General features: G+C 39.5%; 2 protein-coding genes across 2 annotated transcripts in view; both read left to right on the forward strand.

Moving 5' to 3' along the window:
- LOC110041864 (vacuolar protein sorting-associated protein 35-like) overlaps nt 1-11,846 on the forward strand; it is a 13,742-nt gene extending 1,896 nt beyond the window's left edge. Inside the window, exons 4-16 of the mRNA XM_020747190.2 lie at nt 692-815; nt 1,563-1,745; nt 2,247-2,469; nt 2,792-3,079; nt 3,645-3,793; nt 4,216-4,423; nt 5,055-5,120; nt 5,221-5,310; nt 5,899-6,021; nt 6,600-6,779; nt 7,455-7,694; nt 8,322-8,465; nt 9,675-11,846. Coding sequence (XP_020602849.2) covers nt 692-815; nt 1,563-1,745; nt 2,247-2,469; nt 2,792-3,079; nt 3,645-3,793; nt 4,216-4,423; nt 5,055-5,120; nt 5,221-5,310; nt 5,899-6,021; nt 6,600-6,779; nt 7,455-7,694; nt 8,322-8,465; nt 9,675-9,854 — 2,198 coding nt within the window. The 3' untranslated portion in view covers nt 9,855-11,846. The remainder of the gene's footprint in view (nt 1-691; nt 816-1,562; nt 1,746-2,246; nt 2,470-2,791; nt 3,080-3,644; nt 3,794-4,215; nt 4,424-5,054; nt 5,121-5,220; nt 5,311-5,898; nt 6,022-6,599; nt 6,780-7,454; nt 7,695-8,321; nt 8,466-9,674) is intronic.
- A 4,222-nt stretch (nt 11,847-16,068) lies between these two features.
- LOC110041854 (uncharacterized) lies at nt 16,069-18,555 on the forward strand. The gene has a single exon (XM_020747180.2). The coding sequence runs from the start codon at nt 16,321-16,323 to the stop codon at nt 17,188-17,190; it is 870 nt and encodes a 289-aa protein (XP_020602839.2). The 5' UTR covers nt 16,069-16,320; the 3' UTR covers nt 17,191-18,555.
- Nucleotides 18,556-18,639: the final 84 nt, after the last annotated feature.

Here is an 18,639-nt window from a genome sequence, read left to right on the forward strand (position 1 = left end):
GCATTGTTGAATTTAAAAAATCAGCATTTCGCATTTCTCTCCCGCTTCCCGCCCTCTTAGAACTCCCGCTTCCCGCCCTTTCCTCTCCTGCCTCCCATACCCCTCCCGGGCCCCCTGTCCCCCCCCCCCCCCCCCCACTCATTACATCAACAGCTCGTGCTAGTTCTGTGTTTTTATCGAGTTATAGAAACATGATTTTTAACCAATCAGTGCACGTATTTTCTTAGGACTGTTTTCTAAATGGCATTTAATATTTTGGAACATGTTACACATGAGTCATTTTGTAGTCCAACATGTTGCGGTACCTTCCCACATGGCTAAACAGGGTGGCCAGAAAGGTCAGTGAACAATGTTGGATGATGTGGATCAAAATTATAGGAAAATTTGCTCAGGGTTGTTTTTGAGACTCCTAATTATTTTAGTTAGTAGAAGTCTTCAGTTAGGATACAAGAAGTGGCCATTGTAGTAACATTTCTTTTAAGAGAGTAGATTTGAAGATAGATTTAATTGCAGATGTGAATTGAATGTCTCAGGTTTGTTTTGTAAGTTTTTATCAAAAGAGTATGTGTGTGTTTGCCCATAAGATCTCCAGATACCTTTCTAGGTAAATAGATATAATTTGTAAATTGATTGGCAGGATAAGTGTTGACACGTGTTACAGAGAGTTTGGTAAACCCTTAACTAGTTCAAGACATGGCAATATCTGATGAGCTGCGGCATCTTGAACTGTTCCTAGTTGATGAGTTCCAGAAGGGACGTAGAGTTGCAGATCTTTATGAACTGGTCCAGTATGCTGGAAACATTGTTCCAAGACTGTAAGTGAAATGACAAACATTAAAAAACTTTGTAGGCTGTAACTTTTTGTGACTGTTAGCTTTATTACAGTGGAACCCTGTTTACAAAATAAGTCTATCTACATATAATACCAACAGACATGTTTTGTTATCATGATAATTTTGAAAGAGAATGGTCATTTGGAGATTGCATTTTTCACAAATGTATGATGGATAGTCAGGCTATGTAAATTGAAATAAGCTCCAGCAATGAGTACCTGGGGGAGTCACTCGCTCATCTTTGCTCGTGTGAGTGGAGCATAAGGCTGCATCCAGCTAAGAGGGGAGCTGGGTATAATGGGACAGGGAGATGTGAATGAGGCCAAATTTTTTCACCCGAAACCAAACCGGATTCTAAAACTAGTCTCAAGAAATTCCAGTGATCTAGAATATGACCCTGAATAGTCCCTTTTTCTTAAAAAAAAAACAAAAAAAAACAGGCAGTCTGCTTGTCCTTTACATGACATTGTACATGTAGCTTATGTTATTATGGTAAATGATGCTGTTACCATTGTCTGTCATAAAAGGGAAAACCCTTGGTTATGCTTTTCGTCAATCGCCAGGGTAACCACAAAATTTTCAGTCCTCCAAAAATCCTCAGATCACAAAGTTATTGTAGAGCTTCCCTGTCTCTGGGTGGTTGAGATTCAGACTTCCTTAAAAGGAAGCTTACTGATAGGGACAGTGCAGTACAGGCCAATTAACAGACTTTTCCATTTGACAACTCAGATATTTACTGATAACTGTTGGAGCAGTTTACATCAAAGCCAAGGAAGCGTCTCGTAGAGATATCTTGAAAGACTTGGTTGAAATGTGCCGAGGAGTTCAGCACCCCCTGAGAGGCTTGTTTCTTCGTAATTATCTGTTGCAGTCAACAAGGAACATGTTACCAGATACTAATGAAGAGGAAGTGTAAGATATAAATTATTTTAGAAGAACTATGTCACTATAGTAATGATGGTTCAATATTTCAACTATACTGTTAAGAATGTAACTTGCTCAACAACATCTGCAGAGATCTGTGTTCACTTAGGGCCTCCTTCCACCCCTTCATATTTGATCCACTGTGACCATCTTCAGCCATGAAAACCTGGATTAAGTGGCAAGTTTAGGAAGACCCATTGTTCATTTATATTCTGCTTACTTGAAATTGTTAGGATAGTGTAAGGTGAAGTTAAAATGTGTTCACTAACATAGATTAACATCACAGGTTTTGATGTATTGAATTTTGAGGAAGTTGAATGGTGACGTTTGTCAGTGTGGCAGAGTGGTTAGGTCGCCGGACTTGAGCTGATATATTTGTTTCTTTCAGTTAAAGTGGCATGCCTGTGAACTAGTTAGGTGTAGCTAAATGATTGAGCACTGAAAAAAAAAAATTTGAACATTTTTTTGGAAACTTTTGTTGAATTGTAGAGCTGAATCTGAGCACCAAGATGGAACTGTAAAAGACTCTATATCCTTTGTGCTCTTGAACTTTGCCGAAATGAATAAGCTGTGGGTACGAATCCAGCACCAGGGTCACACACGGGATCGAGAGAAGAGAGAGCGCGAGCGCCAAGAACTTCGCATCCTTGTAGGGACAAACCTTGTCAGACTTAGTCAGCTTGATGGAGTTAATGTTGAGACCTACAAGAAAGTAAGTTTATTCTCTGAGAGTTTGCATGCGGCTTGAAATCCCTCGAAAGTCAAGGTCTAGACAATCCTTGAAAAGTGATTTGTGTCTGAAAGTCTTTGAAATATGTTGTTATTGATCTCTAAGGTCATCTCTCAAAATTAGTGGACTGCAAAATTAAGCATTGTGGTACAGTGGTCTTAGCATGGTCATTCTCGTGTGTTGTGTTTTTAGGCAGGTTATCATTCAGAAGACTTGTGTTCAGCTAGGTGTACCTACCACCTTCTGTGGCTCCAAATGAGTTGCAAATTAAGAACTTATGTGTTTAATTCTTTTACCTCATTAGCATGTCCTTCCAGGAGTGTTTGAACAAACAGTGAGCTGTCGAGACCCAATAGCTCAGGAATACCTGATGGAGTGCGTCATTCAAGTGTTCCCAGACGAGTTCCACCTTAGGACATTGAGCAGTTTTCTTCATGCATGTGCAGATCTCCATGAAAGAGTGAACATAAAAAATATCATCATATCACTCATTGATAGACTTGCGTTGTTTGCAAACCGGGAGGATGGTGGAATACCGAGTGAGATAAGATTGTTTGATGTGATGTCAGAACAAGTCTCGTCTGTGGTGCAGGTAACTGCTTTTGAATGGGAGGTTTCTGCCTTACATTGGTGTCCACTCTGAGGGAATTGACTTTATACTTCTAACACACATCTCTTTAATATTAACACTTGTACAATATGATAACATAGAACTGTACATCTATGTACATGCAACTACTGTACATATGTAGGAAAGTGGGTCTGCCAATCAAGGCAAACATCAATAATTATCATTCAGTGCAATTTGTTTTTCCTTTTCATTGACGGAGAGCCTGCTATGTGACCTGCAAATAACTGCCTACAAATAATGGTCTGCGTTTGCATAATACCGGCTAAAAGTGTTTTCCTGCAATTAATAAATTCTGCTCATATGTCATTGCAGCCACACTCTTGGGTGAAAAATGGGTGATCACTTCCCTGAGCTGTCAGAGAGTGATTTAAATATGAAAACAAACTTGGTGATTGAATGAAAAAAAAATTTAGTGAACTTGGCCTCGTTACATAATTGATCTGCTTGTCACTGGCAAATCACAGTATTTTGCTCAATCTCATCAAATAATTCTTAATTATTTACATTGTTTTTATTCCTGTTTCAGACACGCAGTGACATGCCAACAGAAGACATTGTGTCTCTTCAAGTGTCGCTAATTAACCTTGCTCTGAAGTGTTACCCTGAGAGAGTGGATTATGTGGACAAAATCCTACAGTACACTTCAGAGATTTTCAGCAAACTCAACTTGACTCAGTAAGTTGATGAAGTTTGAGAAACGTCAGGGAAAAAGTTGTGGGGAAACTATTGAAGTAACTGATGTTCTTAGGCTCTATTTCCCAGTTGGGGGCTGGAAATGAAGATGATATAGCTGACATTCTAGGGTGTTTGTGTTTTAGAGAGGAGTTCGATCTTGTGTATGGTTTGTATTAATCTGATTTAATGAACCTTGTAGAATCAACTCTGATGAAAGTGGACAGAAGCCACCAAAAATTCAGAAAAGAAAAAAAAAAAAAAGATCAGGTTACAAAAACCTTAAAATCACTGATCATAACAGTTGAAGTGATTTTAGAGCTCTTGTGACAAATTCTAGGTCCAATGCATTTTATACAAAGTCAGTTTCAAAGCTTATGATGGCAAAAAATTTGAAGACTAAAATGGATGTGTTCTGTTTCCAGCATGGACAAGAACAATGCAGTTTCTAAGGAGTTGACCAGACTACTAAAGATCCCAGTAGATTCTTACAACAACATCCTAACACTGCTTCAGCTGGAGTACTTTGCTCCTCTGTTTGAGTATTTTGACTACAGTTCAAGGAAAGAAATGTCTTTATATGTAGTCAACAATGCTGTGGAAAGTGCTCTGAAAATTCCAACCCAGGAACAGGTAATGGAACATTTCATTACTGATCAGCTGACAACATAATTATAGAGCATGCTACTCCACCTAAGTGTGTTAAAGGGTGCTGCTGAGTTAAATACCAGGGGTAACCCAGTGATGGACTACATGGTACATTCCATCTCATCCCATTCATAAAGGTTGCTTCATGTTACAGAAACTAGAGAAAAGTGCTAGCCACTAGGGTCATGAATTAATATGTGGACTTCTTCTCTCTTATGATAAAAATAGTGCATGTGATCATTGTTTGCAAGTCGTCTTTGTGACTTTAGTTGCTTTGAAAGGATAAGCTGATATAGAATTAGATTTGACATTTGCCCTTGCAACTGGTGTGTGTGTCCCCATGGCTGTCTGCAAAATGCAGTAGTGTTTCTTTGAACCTTTCTCTACATATATAGTGTATTCTAAATGTTTGGTGTTGTGTGCTAATAAAAATGGCCATATTTTGAAGACTGGTTTACTTCCGAAGACCAAACTCTTCATCTTATTTGTCCGTACGGTAACCATACATTTTTCAAACAAAACGTTTACGACAATACAGAAAATCAATTAGAGATGTAATAATTAGAAGAAACAAATGAAATTTTTATCATGAGTCTGAAAGAGTTGTTTATTTCAGGTTGATGCTGTTCTGATTCTTGTGTCTTCGTTGGTTTGTGACCAGGAAGACCAGCCTTCTGAACCAGTGAGTATTCTGTTTGTGATATTTAATCTAGAGGTGTTTTGTTCTTGTGATTGTGCTTGTAGTTAACAAAAACTTCATTCTGTTTTTTTCTCTTATAAAGGATGATCCAGAGGATTTTGCTGAAGAGCAGGGTCTGATGGGAAAGTTTGTGACGCTGCTGAAAGGCGACAGTCCTGACCAGCAGTATCTGGTGAGTTTGTAAATAAATGTTGTTCTTGAGAAAAACCATGCAGGATGCAAAGACTGCAAATTTTCAGGATTGCTCTTTTGAAAAACTCTAACTATGGTGTACCAGATGAAAATCCTTTTCACTCACTCCCAAAGTTCATTCCTTACAGTACTTCAGTCTGTAATTTGAATTTCCTCAAAAACGTATCAAGAAACTTAACTTGCCCACTAGGCAAGTGACGGACACACTCCACTAGCCCGAGACTATTGAACAGTACTTTCTTTGCACTCAGCCATGATCGGTCATCTTACTGGCATCATGAGAGAAATGTGCTGTAACTTGTCATTCATCGTCCATGTAAAAACCTGTGTAACTTACGTGTAATAGTGATGTGAAAGGAAGGAAACAGCCTAAAATGATGACAAGCAGGAAAGCAATAACTCCAAACCAAAGAAAACCTTTTTACAGTGATTTAAACCTGCTATTCATAGTTAGATGTCCTTTGCCTCTTGTGTTGATGGGACAGTTCATTGTAGTGTATTTATTTGGCATCTGCAGTATTTCTGTGTTGTTTTGCTAAGTTAATACAAATTTTGTTTTGTTTGACAGATCCTCAATACGGCTAGAAAACACTTTGGTAGTGGTGGTGAGAAGAGAATAAAGTACACATTACCTCCAATTGTTTTCTCAGCATTTCAGCTTGCCTACCAGTACAAAGATGCTCGTGAAGAGGTGAAGTTTCAATCCTTTTAGTTGCACTGAATCATCAGCAGGGTTCCAGATAATTTTTCAATGCAGGGTGTCAATAACGAATCCCAACAGGTCAATTTGCACTGCTCCCACCAAATCACTACAAATTTTCTGTTAATTTGTTGGGTCAGGTAGCTGACCTTGTTGGGTTTTTGACCTGAGACCCTTCACTCATCTGGAACACTGCAGCGGTCCCCAGCTGAGTTCCCTGTGATCACCACCGGTGACTGGTGAGTCTAAAATGGTCTTTGTTGTCGCAGACATTTCCACACATGGCATTTCGTTTCAGCAATTTATAGTGTATTATCAGAGGTTAATGATCACAGGAGGACAGTTGGGTATTGAATTAACGAAAATTATTTTCAGTGTGGAAGGATCAGGGACTTGAGGTAATAGATGCAGAAATATATCTGCAAACTGAAGGTAGCTTTGGTAAGTGCTTGAACAAGAACCTAGTACATAGTTATACACAAAATATAGGTTTGTTAAATTAGTTTATTTCGGAAGGAGCTCTACAGGTAAATTGTTCATTTTTGCCCTTGTTATTTTTTTTCTGTTAGGATGATAAATGGGACAAGAAATGCCAGAAGATCTTTCAGTTTTGTCATCAGACAATAGCTGCACTTGCCAAAGCAGAATACGCTGAACTTTCACTAAGACTGTTCCTTCAAGGTGCTCTTGTTGCCAACCAGGCTGGGTTCTCTAATGCTGAAACAGTAGCTTATGAATTCATGAGCCAGGTTAGAGTTATTGTTCAGCAGAAAATAAGACCCTTTTTCAGTTTAATTCTGCCCGCAGACAAGGAGCTGGGATGGCGCAGTGGTGAGAGCACTCCCCTACTTGCCTCCCACTAATATGGCTTGGGTTCGATTCCAACCTGGTGTCATATGTGGGTTGGGTTTGTTTCTGGGCACGAAATAAAGATTGTTGTTGTTGTTGTTGTTGTTGTTGTTGGTTCTTGCCTTGCTCCATGGGTTTTTCTTTGGGTTCTCTGGTTTTTTTCCCTCCACAAAAACCAAGATTTCCAAATTCCAATTCGACCAGGAAAGATGATCCACATGAAAACGAACTAAGGCTGATGTGGCTTGGTCTCCAAATAATTTATTGTAATATTTGTTATTTGTTTGTGAAGAAGTTGCATGGCAACATGGAGTTGCCATGGTGATGGCCTAGACAAAGGGTTTCTGCCTATGGGGAAGCTTGAGAACCACAGAATCATACTTAAATTGTTTTCAGTTTTTCTGAAAATACTAATTAGCCTAGGCAGGTAGTAAAATTCTGGCAGTTTTTGATTGTTGTTGACTCCCTGTTGAGTAAATGCAAATAGGTTTGGTAGACAGCAAGAGCTCAATGAAGTCAATGTTTAGTGTCCAGTGTAAAAAATCTTATTCTTTTGCTTGTGGTGTCTTTTTCAGGCGTTTGCTCTATATGAAGATGAGATCAGTGATTCCAAAGCTCAGTTAGCCGCCATCACGCTCATGATCAGTACATTTGAACAAATGAGCTGTTTTGGCGAAGAGAACCATGAGCCTTTGCGCACCCAGTGTGCTCTGGCTGCGTCCAAACTCCTCAAGAAACCGGATCAGTGTAGAGCAGTCGTGGTGTGTTCACACTTGTTTTGGTCGGGAAAAAGCCGGGAGGCTGAAGGAGGGGAGGTAAGTCGCTATCAGGGTCGTCACGCTTGTCACGAAACGTTTTTCGAAAAAACGATTGCGTGACGGTTCAAGTTCGAGTCGTTCTTTAAAGGGTGTCGCGGTCCAACTCAGTGAAGAAGTCTGGATTTTTAGTGAAACCCCGATAACTGACCCCAAGGTAACGAAGTACGAGATTCTTCATTCCAGTAAGAGTAATAACTATGGAAAAGAACCCGGACACAACTGATTTTGCCAGCCCTTTTGAGTTGCATTGTAAAATAAGGTATCATTGCACAGGAGTTACGAGGCAAAGTGCTTTTACGTATATCGTATTTTTTGAAGTCATTGTCTGCCTTCATACCACAGCTGAGAGACTTGTTCAAACTCGTTTTCAGGGCTTGTCTTTCCACGACGCACGAAAGCGAAAGACCCTGGAAACGAGATTATTGCCAACGACTAGTCCTCAGTCATAATCGTACCAGAAATATTTTAAGACGCGGGGATGATCAGATAGTAAAGTGAAAGGGGTTAAGCAGACTGTCTTTTTCCTTGTCCAAGCTCTGAAAGGACAAAGGGTATATTCTTTGAGCATAAGTGTTCATTTAGTACACCAAACAGCCACTGACAGGGTGTGTATAATATTTACAGTGCCGTGACAGCAAGCGAGTGACGGAGTGTCTAAAGAAAGCTGTTAGAATCGCAAATCAGTGCATGGACAGCACAATCCAGCTGCAGCTGTTTGTAGAAGTCCTTAATCGCTACCTTTACTACTTTGAAAAGAAGGCAGACACGGTAGGATATCAAACAAATTTGTTTTCTACTCTGTTAGAGCAGTTTTCAATTGAGTGTCGTAAAACCAAAACCTAAGTAATCACTCTAGCCAATCACAAAGGACACAGACAATACAGTGAACCAATCAAAACTCGAAGAAAATACATGAAGTGCACGCAAAGCGCGGGAAAACGCGTTTGAGCGAGTCACGATTGGTTTTGGTTTTACTTCTGATTGGATAAAAAAAGTTGCGCGAGTTTTTTAAGCCAATCGTGTGGCGTAGTAAGGGCAAAACCAATTACTTTTCGAAACTCAAATGAAAACCGCTCTACTGCATTTTACATTTACATTCGCGTCTGGATTCTTGCAGAGTTACCCAGTGACATGAGTGCAAGATTAAATAAACAAAATTTAAATACAAAAATAAATAGGGAAAGCTGAAATAAAATGGAATAAAATTACAAGTAAAAGTGGTCAGAGATGTTGGCCTCAAATTTTGTTAAATGGAAGACTGTTCCAGTCAAAGAAAGTTCTGACAGTAATGCAGACATCCGAAATCTAAACGTGACTGCTACTAGGAAACAATTGGTGACTGAAATTTGCCCGCTATTTTTTCCTCTTTAGACGAAGAAATTAACGATAATGGTTTAGATCGTTAGAAAAGTACTTGGTCAATGACAAGGTGCCATTGAAATTGAGGATCACAAACGACGTGAAGATGGAAATGGGATGTAAAGTGGAAATATTAAAAATATGGATCTCGTGTTATCACTTTTTGCCGGTATTTTTGTGGAAGTTTTGAACTAAAATTCCTTTTGCAGCTGTTCATGGAATTTGGTGAGAGTTTCACAAATCGAAGATTAAATTTACAAAGGTTAAAGTTACGAATCAAAAGCTGTTCTCAAGTCTCTTGTGTTGCAGTGCCATCTTCACTCACATTTAACAATTCTTCCACTCGTGCTTGTTGGATATGAGATGGTGGTGATCTACCATCTGATATCCAATAAGCGCGAGTAGAAGAATTGGTTTATTAAAAACACCCCCAAAATGTAGAAAACTAAAATAAAATAAAAAGAAAAACGCCCCCAAAAATCACGCGTATGCTTACCATATTTGTACAGCATGGTATAATGGCTCTTATATCATGATGGCTAAGCCAATGAAAACTCTTTAATTGCATTTTCCAAGATCCATGTTTTAATAATTGGTTATATTCTGTATCCTCATCAGGTGACTGTCACTGTGATTAACCAGTTGCTCGAGAAAATACGCGAAGATCTTCCTGGTTTAGAGGGAACAGCCGAAACGGAGCTGATAAGAAAGCACTTTGAAAGCACCATCGGCCACGTACAGCTCAAGAAAGAATCACCTGATGAAGAATCGCCCTCATACGAAGAAGTAAAGATATGAGATTTATTACCCAGTAGATAATTATAAGAGTTTAACTTAGTGAATTGTGTAAAACTAAAAAGCTTGTCGTCGGTCAGGTTGAGTGAATTAGCGCGAAGTAAGATAGGAATGGTAGTCGCATTTGGTGATTGTAGCGTTCAAGAAGAAAACGAGTGTGATCCTAGCTCTAAGCAAGGCCATCGGTGAAACAAATTTACTAGGAAGTACAAGTACAATTACTTTATAAAAAACAAAATTTAAGTATATATCGTGACGTCTGACCTTATGTGAGAAGCGAACGACTCCCTCCTGTCACGCTAGGTTGATCCAGAGATAGCTTGATTGACGTTACGTGACAGCAGTAAGAAAGTCACGCAATTCCTCGTGAGTACGAACCGAGCCTAAAACATGTACGGACACCAATAAATAGAACGGAGAAAAATCTGAAAAAAAAAATAAGAAATTGAGAAACTCGAACAAAACGTGATTATCAACAAGTTGCTGCGTAGTTTGTCAAATTGTCAAATGTCTGCTTGGTGAGATGTAAAAATAAGGTAGTTGGAAAACGGCGTCTATCTAGCTGTATTCTTTTAGGATTCATTACAGTAGCACAGTGTAAAAAGTTCTGTTTTTTAACAACATAACAAAAACAAGCACGAACAGAACCACAACAACTAAAACAACAACAGTAGCGGTAACTACTACTACTACAACAATAACAATAACAATAACAACAACAACAACAATAGCAGCAGCAACAGCAAAACATCAACAACAACGACAACAGCAACAACAGCGACGGTTAATGAATCATTCTCTGTTTAGCGTTAATCACAGGCCTAACAGCGATGAATGTGTAACTTCTCCCTAGCTTTTTACAACAATTTTAAGTAATATGGTGATAAGAGTAAAGCACCTTATCATCTCAGGAAAGACCTGCTGACCAAGAACCAAGTTCTCCCAAGCAGAATGATGTTAAGTGTATAAAAAAGTACGGAGAAGTTATGTATTGAGCTTAGTACTTCATAAAGTCGCGGCAAAGACGTGTTTTTATACATTTTGAGTTTAGTCTGTATTTGGGAAAATGGGAAGGGGAATTAAATGTTTTGAAGTAGAGTATTATTGCTGTCAGTGCAGCTTTTTGTTAAGCTTTGGTTAACGGACATCCTTCGCCCTTGGTTCTGGGGTCCTTTAGCCCTCTAGGGCTTTGTGCGTTCAATTCTTCCCGAGAGAAGTGCGAGATTTAGTGCCAAAGATTTCATACTGATGACGTAGGTGTCCAGAAAGTCGTGTAGTGTCTGTGATTGGTGGTTACTTGCGCGGGAAAATTCCTCACCCAAGTAGAAACCCGTCAGAGTTGTTTCGAGCCGGCAAAGAGTAGAGCGCGCGGAAAGATGTCTGTTTGCTCGGAATTTACTATTTTATAAGTAAATGAGTTGTCGAGCTCACTTTGTCATGTTGAAACGAATGAGTTTCTCTGCAAGAAAAGTTCTTTTCGTTATTGGAAAGAAAATCTAAAGAGGAAACTACACCGTGTTAACATTTCATTTTTGTGAATTTTTGAAAATTTCAAGAAACGTTTCATTGTTCGTCATTCACAAACCTATTAGCAAGCAACTTCTTGCTTAGCCAACAGTATTGGCGTTTAGCTTAACGATCTTTGAACAAATTTCATTCAACCTCACCTCTACTCCCTAGGATTCTTTTTCTCTCTCCCCACCCATCTCCTGTTTTTCGAATTGAAAATGGAGCCGGATTAAAATACATTTGCTCTAAAATAGATCTGAATTGTAGACTATATCGCTATTACATAAATGCCTTTCCAAGCGGTTTTCCGTTAATAAAATAGACTTGTTAGAACTCGTCTATAGTTAGAGTCGAATGCTCATTATACATTGCTTTCAGGTAAAATAAGTGATCGTTTTTAATGATGCACAAACTGAAGACGGAAGGTGAAATACTGATGTAAATTCCAAAGTACAAAATTCTTGCAATAAATATGAATTTTTTACAGCCTTGTTTCCAGCCTGAGTGTGTTTCGTCAGACGTCCCTCTCTCCCGTTTTAGTGTTGCGTGACGGAGAGAGGGCCAGAATAACACTACCTTGCTTACGGAAGTCGGAAGGAGTAAAAAAAAAAAGGTGAATACGAAGGCGACCCCGAGGACGTCTGAAAAGACCCTACTATTTTACTTAAGAATTCAGCATATCTCTGGAAACAAGGCAACATATCGTAACATTATTGGGCGCAAGTTCTGCCACCCTGTTCAGTGCGCCGTCTTGCGACGTGATGTGTGTTGTTGGCCAAGCTTGAAAATGGTCAAATTTGTCATTCAACAGTTGCGGATGTTGCGTGATGTTGTACTTGTTTGGCCATGTTGCGGCAGGGCACGCGCACTAGTTCGATTTGTAACACCTAACGTGTCGCAACACGTCGCAACACCTAACATGTCGCAACACGTCACAACAGGGCTTGCCAACACTGGGTCAACAGTGTTGCGATCGCTTAATTAGGCATGGAGTTCCAGAATCAAATACAGCTAAGCCACCGTGGTGTTTCACGTTTAAAACACACGGAATTTAGTCACATTCAGTTGCCTTTCGGAAGTCAGAAAGAAGTACTGTATGCCTTACATAACGCTATTTGCCTCGGGACGTTTTTGTTGCCGTTGTCGTAGTGGACAAACGTTTCGGTATTAACTGAGGACAAACGTAAAGGTTTAAAACGAAACAAAAAGCAAATGAAAACACAAAGCAAATGGCGTATATTAAGTTGATGGCTAGAGATCTAACTTTTGGTTGAATTTCTGATAATAACATTTGCCGTTTCTACTGTCTGGAAATTATAAAGTTGTTTTGAGATTTGAAGTAATCACCCTATTCTTTTTAGCCCCTCTCTGTTAAACCTCCCACCCCCCCGCCCCCTTGTACGAGGCGTGAAATTAAATAAGCCCTCCCCCCATAGAACTTTCTTTACTTTCTTTCTTTGCTCGTCGGAAAATTTGAATTAAGCCCCTAAAGGAGACCAATATGGGCGCGGCTCCAACTTTATTCGACCCCGAAAAGATACCACTTAAAACGGAATAGGCTCGATCATCAGCCGCTGTTCAGGAAAGGAGCCTGCGCTAGTAGACCTGAGATAGCGACGGAAATACGGAGATCGAGTCCAAAAACGGAACAAAGAGCGCTTTTTCGATTTTTTATTTCTTTGATTGCATCCTAAAATATACTTTGGCAGCTAAAAATGGGTAACCCGAAAACACTGACCTCCGGTCCGCGGACCCCCACAACGGACCGGGTCCGCGGACTACCCTACGGACCGGTCCATGGACTACCCCTACGGACCCCCTCTACGGACCACCCTAAAATAGTGTAAATAGTGTTTCACTGTGCAAACGTAACAGACTTGGGTTTTAACGCCTCACCCCCGTCCCCCCCTCCCCCCAAAAAATTGCCTAAAAGCCGTTTTCAGCGTAAGGAGATGCCGATGTTAAGAGGGAAAGTTCTTACCTTCCATTGGTGGCTCAATCTGGCTATGGAAGATATATTTTTAGGCTGTTTATTCTTGTTTATATCTGTTATTCCGCTAAGTAAATTGTGAAGCCTGGAACGAGTTCACGAGCCCACGGGAGGATGGGCTGAACAAAATGGCGGAGGGGAAAGAACACAAATTTCGAGTCTTCCTGGAGGCTTCCCCGTACGCGTCTTTCGTATACTTTGTGGCCACAGCAAAGGAAATGGCAATGTGTAATTGTATGAATTGCACCTAAGCCGGAATCCAGGTCTGCCCATTTGCACAATGTAACGTTCGAAATTTCGACGTCATGAGTAATCTATTAGACAACCCGCAACTGAAATATTTATTTATTATTTTTATTATATTTTGAGGGGTGGTCCGTAGAGGGGGTCCGTAGGGGGAGTCCGTGGACCGGGGATCAGTGTTTTCGGGTTACCCGCTAAAAATAGTGGTGTTTCGTCATGAACACCGTAAGCAAGACGACGAACATCGACGACCTTTCCATATGGGAGCCCCCCCCCCCCCGGATTCCTAGCTGTACACAACTGTGCCCGAGAGGACCCGGGCAGTCCTTCATCTTTCCTAAGGAAAGAAATTCTGGAATTTTATTTTTTCTAGTTGCGGTCCAAATAAATTCTTCGGCCTTTCACCCCACGGCACGCTGTTGAAGATTGCCGTTCAGTTATTGAAATATCTCCGCCCACGATTTTTGGTCCTCTCGTAAAGCTGAACATATTCCTCTTTTTATAAGAATATATTTTAGAGTATCGAGGTTGAAAATCAAATTTGCGAAATTTTAAGAATATTTTAAGAATAAACCCGAGGCTGCGATTGTGAAAAGAATATAATTTTGGGCGTGGAAAATTTGTAAATACGGCACAATTATATGTTTGTAACTAAACCATATAAAATTCTCCCTTTCTCTAAACGGCAAAATTAGCCAAAATCAACAAAAACAGCAGTAGCTGTATATATGTTTGATGCTAATAACGGTTCTGCATGAAGTCATGCCTGTTCGTCATATCAGTCTTTATTGCCGACAGTTTGGCTCCAAAATTTCTTCAACGCCATCAAAATCAATAACACGTAAATGTCTTACGCTATAATCTAAGAATATTCACAATAATATTTTCAGCCGCCTAAAGTCGGCAGAAAAATAAGAATATTCAGCCTGGGCCGGAAAACAATATTCTTATTTAATATAGAAGAGTGCAAATCTCTAATATATCAAACAATATCCCGTATTTTCTCGTTTAAATACCGCCGGTGTTTACTTTTAGCTCGGTGGACACGGCGATTGTTGACTCCTACAGTTTATTTGAGCTCTGTATTTAATACGCAACTATAAAACCTGGCATTTATACAGCTTTGTTTTTACTTAAGCGTTTTCGATTTAAGTCACTACTTTTGTGTCGTCGATAAAAAGAGTAATTCTTAATATTCTTGTCAACACCAGGCTGCTAAAAGCCTGAAATTTATAGAATGGAAAAACCCCCACCGAACATTCTCGGTCTTCCTAGACTTGAAAGTAATTTTTTCTGTGTTTTGTGTGAATAAAAACCAATTAAAGCTGAACTGACATCACTCTTTTAACGCTTGTGATTGAACAGTTCAGAAGTTGTCATTTTTACAGGAAAAAAAAAACATTTTACGCCAGTCAGCCTAGAGAATGGACAATCACCAGCTAGTCTAAACATTTTAAGTTCATCAAACAAAGTTGTTTCGTTATTGTTTTATTAATGCATTTCTACTTTGGCAGATTAATTTATTTTCCAACTCTTGACTTCATCTTGACAGCATGACAATATGATATAAAAGATGTTTTCCTGTTTGCCTGAGGAAGAAATATTCTCTCTACAGCAGACAGGAAAAGTGCCTAAGAATCAATATTAAAACGAATCCGAGGACAAATCGAAGGTCACCGACAACATGTTTTTAGGCATATCGCTTGGTACTGAAAATGAGAAGACACTGCCATGTCTCGCGTAAAGCGTGCAGAAGATAAGTAAGGCAATAAAGGTGTAAACAGCACCATACAGCTTCAAGTTCGGATGTCCCCTGCAAAGTATGTAGATGACGTTCGCGAGTAGAATATTTTCAATTTTGACATGAGTCGGACAATAAACTTCGAGGTGGGCCCGGACAAACGGCAATAAAATTCGTCACCTGTTTGAGTTTCAATTCTTTTTGCACCACGTGCCCGATGTTAATTTGCCTTTTGTCATGTTTCTTATTTTGAACCTACTGTATCAGAACAAAGAATATGCCAACCAATCTTTGCACATGCATGAAAAATGACGTTTACGTTTTGTGTTTGGTTCGGCAAATTTTGAATAGAATAATTCCGCCTTCTCTAGTCAAAATTATCATGAAAAGAAAATAGTGCTGAAATGTTGTTTCGTTTTTCAAAGGCTTAATAGTTTTCTATTTATTTAAGGAAAATGATAAAGAGTTTGTCCTGCCTGACAAGAACGACACGGAATCTGCTTCCATGGGATAAATGCTTCCAATTTTTTTTAAGGATTCGGTTTTCGTCGTCTTTCTGTTTATTAGTGTTTATTTTTGTGAACTACGTATGAGATAAAGTAGAAAGTCTTTCACGTATGAAATCGACTTTATGAAGAGTGCTACTATTTTAGGTCGACCCACGCTGTCATATTCCAAACTGTGTACCTCCTCGAGCCCGATCCCTCGGACTAAACAAGCGTTTGAATAAAAGCAACCAAAAACTATTTTTATTTCGGCGACTTACCGCGGACAGCTGGCAGAAGGCTGTTTGCTCCGGATGACGATTTGAATAGATTGCCCAGACAAGGAAAATAGCTTTGTTTTGTTCGGGCGCTTTTGATTGGCAGAATTTGCAGTAAGCTGGCTTTTTAAAAATCTTCTTCAATTTGCGATGATTACATAGTCCGCAACTTACGTATTCTTCAAGTTTTGATCAAAAGGCAGACATTTTTCACGAGGCAAGAATGGGTTGTAGTCCTTCTCACGCGGTTATTATTAATCAATCGCCGACACAAGAGACGATATGTTTGCAACCGCGAATTTACATGGTTTCGGAATCGACTTTGTGTCTTTTACAAGACGTTGGAGAATTGAGAGTTTATCACGTCGACGAGCGAGATCCTGAAACCGCGATCGAGAGATTTCGCGGCGCACAAGACCAGCTTCAAAATCCTCTTTCATTTCATCCTCAGCTTCGCAGCGCACGACGGGAGCGACTCAACACCATCGATTTGCAAGCGGCCGGGCCATCAAGCGCTTCAAGCGAAACGGAGGAAAACGTTCGGGTTAGAATCGAAGTCGTCGAGGAACAAACAGAACAACGCGATGATGTTGATGATCTCCACAGTAACAGTAGTGGTAAAGTTTGCGACAATGATGCGCTACAAACAACAGAAATACCCGAATCGCCAAATGCGCACTCCGTGACTGTTGAAGTTTACAGTTACAAACAAAGCTCAGATGGACTACAGGAGGAACATGAGGTAAAGGACAATTTAAGTGACGAGGAAAAGAATTTCGAGCAGGTTAACGTGGAAAGCTCTGCTTCTTCAGTTGCTGTGGTAGCAACACAACAAAATCAAACATCTGATGAACAATGCGGAACCAGTGAAATAGATGACGAGGATGCCATAGATAGCCGCGATACACTAAAAGATGCCACTCTCGCCTGGTCAGAAACTACGGATGAAGCAAAGCAGAGGATAGAAAATGGAGCGAATCAAAGCTCAGAGACAGATCAAGCTGTTTTTACAAGAATCGTAAGTGAAACGACCCCGCGGGGAAAAGAATCGACAAGTCAAGAACTCGAGCTGTCGGAAAATATTGACGATTGATTTATTTCGCGTAAACGATATTTATGGAAAGAACCCACTAGAAAGCGGGAGAAGAAAACTGAAAATTTACAAGCAACTGTAAGCAATACCCCAATACCAATTTGATGTTGCTCACTTTGCCAATAGGTCGTTTAGAGTATTGCTCTACAAAAAAAAAAAAAAGAAAAGAAAAGAAAAAAAAAAAAAACATGAAATACACATCAACCCATTCAATGGTTGAAAAACACTGCAAAGCCAGTTGAATTTTATTGCATTGATAATGAACATTTTTCTACGAGAACTTCGCGATTTTATGAATGTTAACAAGCGGCGGGCCGCACGTAAGCGAATATATTTTCCTGACTTGTTATAATTCGCTGGTATAGGTTTACGGAAACATTTAACTCACTACGTCGTTTACATTGCAAATGGCTTTTAAGCGATAATCGTCCATTTACGCAAATCTAGCGCCACTGGGAACGATGTGTAGTTTTCGCTACTTCCTTACTTGCTTATCACGCACAAATGATTTGCTTTTCGAGTTCTTTTTGCAGGTACATTAGCTTGATACGTCGCTTAAATTACCTTTAGCCATCAAGGTGCATTAACTAACTAACGAGGTCTTTCTCCTGTTATTTGCCTGTTGTATGCGTGATCGATGTATAATAACAAAAATATTTCATGCATTACTGAGCGGTAAAACGAACGAGCAATTTCGTCGATTGAAACAATTTAAATGTACTTTAAGGGTAATTTTCAGCCTTTTATGACAAAGCTCTTCAAGCAACCAAATTAGCTTTGGCCGGCTTTAAATCTTGTTTGCAACCATTTTAAAATTTTGGTCACAAAGCGAGAAGAACTGTTGATAGCTGAATATGTAATTATCACGGATTTTTTTTCTTTCAGGAAAATTCCATTTCGAGCTTTTACAGTTTTTCGTTTTAACTAAACTACTGTTTTTCTGGGTTGCATTGTAAAGATAATAACGATATTGGCTTGTTATCGGATGTAATTTCATCGAATGTTGTGGTTTTTCAGGACAAATTCAAGCATTTACAGCTGCTCTTTACCCAAATCGTCCCACAGTCATTTGCATTTTAACGTATATTTTTTCTTTTGGTTCTTTTGGCAATATTTATTCACATATACACAACTTCGGCCGTGGAAAAGATGTGGTTGCAGCCATCCCAATTTGCTCAGTTCACAGTTCGAAGTGCGTTTCCTAATCAATTTTGAAACCACTGCAAGAAATGATGCAAGCCTTGAAAAGTAAATAAAATGCGAGATCTTTGTTAAGTGACCCAGCTCGAGAGATGACATCGCCATTGCATTCGACCCTTACATTGCCTGTCTTAATAAAAACGGAAACGTTAATGGAAGAGATAACTTGTAAAAATCTAACAATGAAAACTATCTGTTGTCGCTGAACGAGTTCGCAAATGTCAGCAAGCTCGGTAAATGAGGGATTTC

Source organism: Orbicella faveolata, unplaced genomic scaffold (genome assembly GCF_042242905.1).
Source record: "Orbicella faveolata isolate gen_17 unplaced genomic scaffold, um_ofav_v1 contig_3, whole genome shotgun sequence".
NCBI lineage: Eukaryota > Metazoa > Cnidaria > Anthozoa > Scleractinia > Merulinidae > Orbicella > Orbicella faveolata.

What these genes read in the sequence shown, in the direction of transcription:
- LOC110041854 (XM_020747180.2), top strand. Translation starts at nt 16,321, where the DNA reads ATGGGTTGTAGTCCTTCTCACGCGGTTATTATTAATCAATCGCCGACA.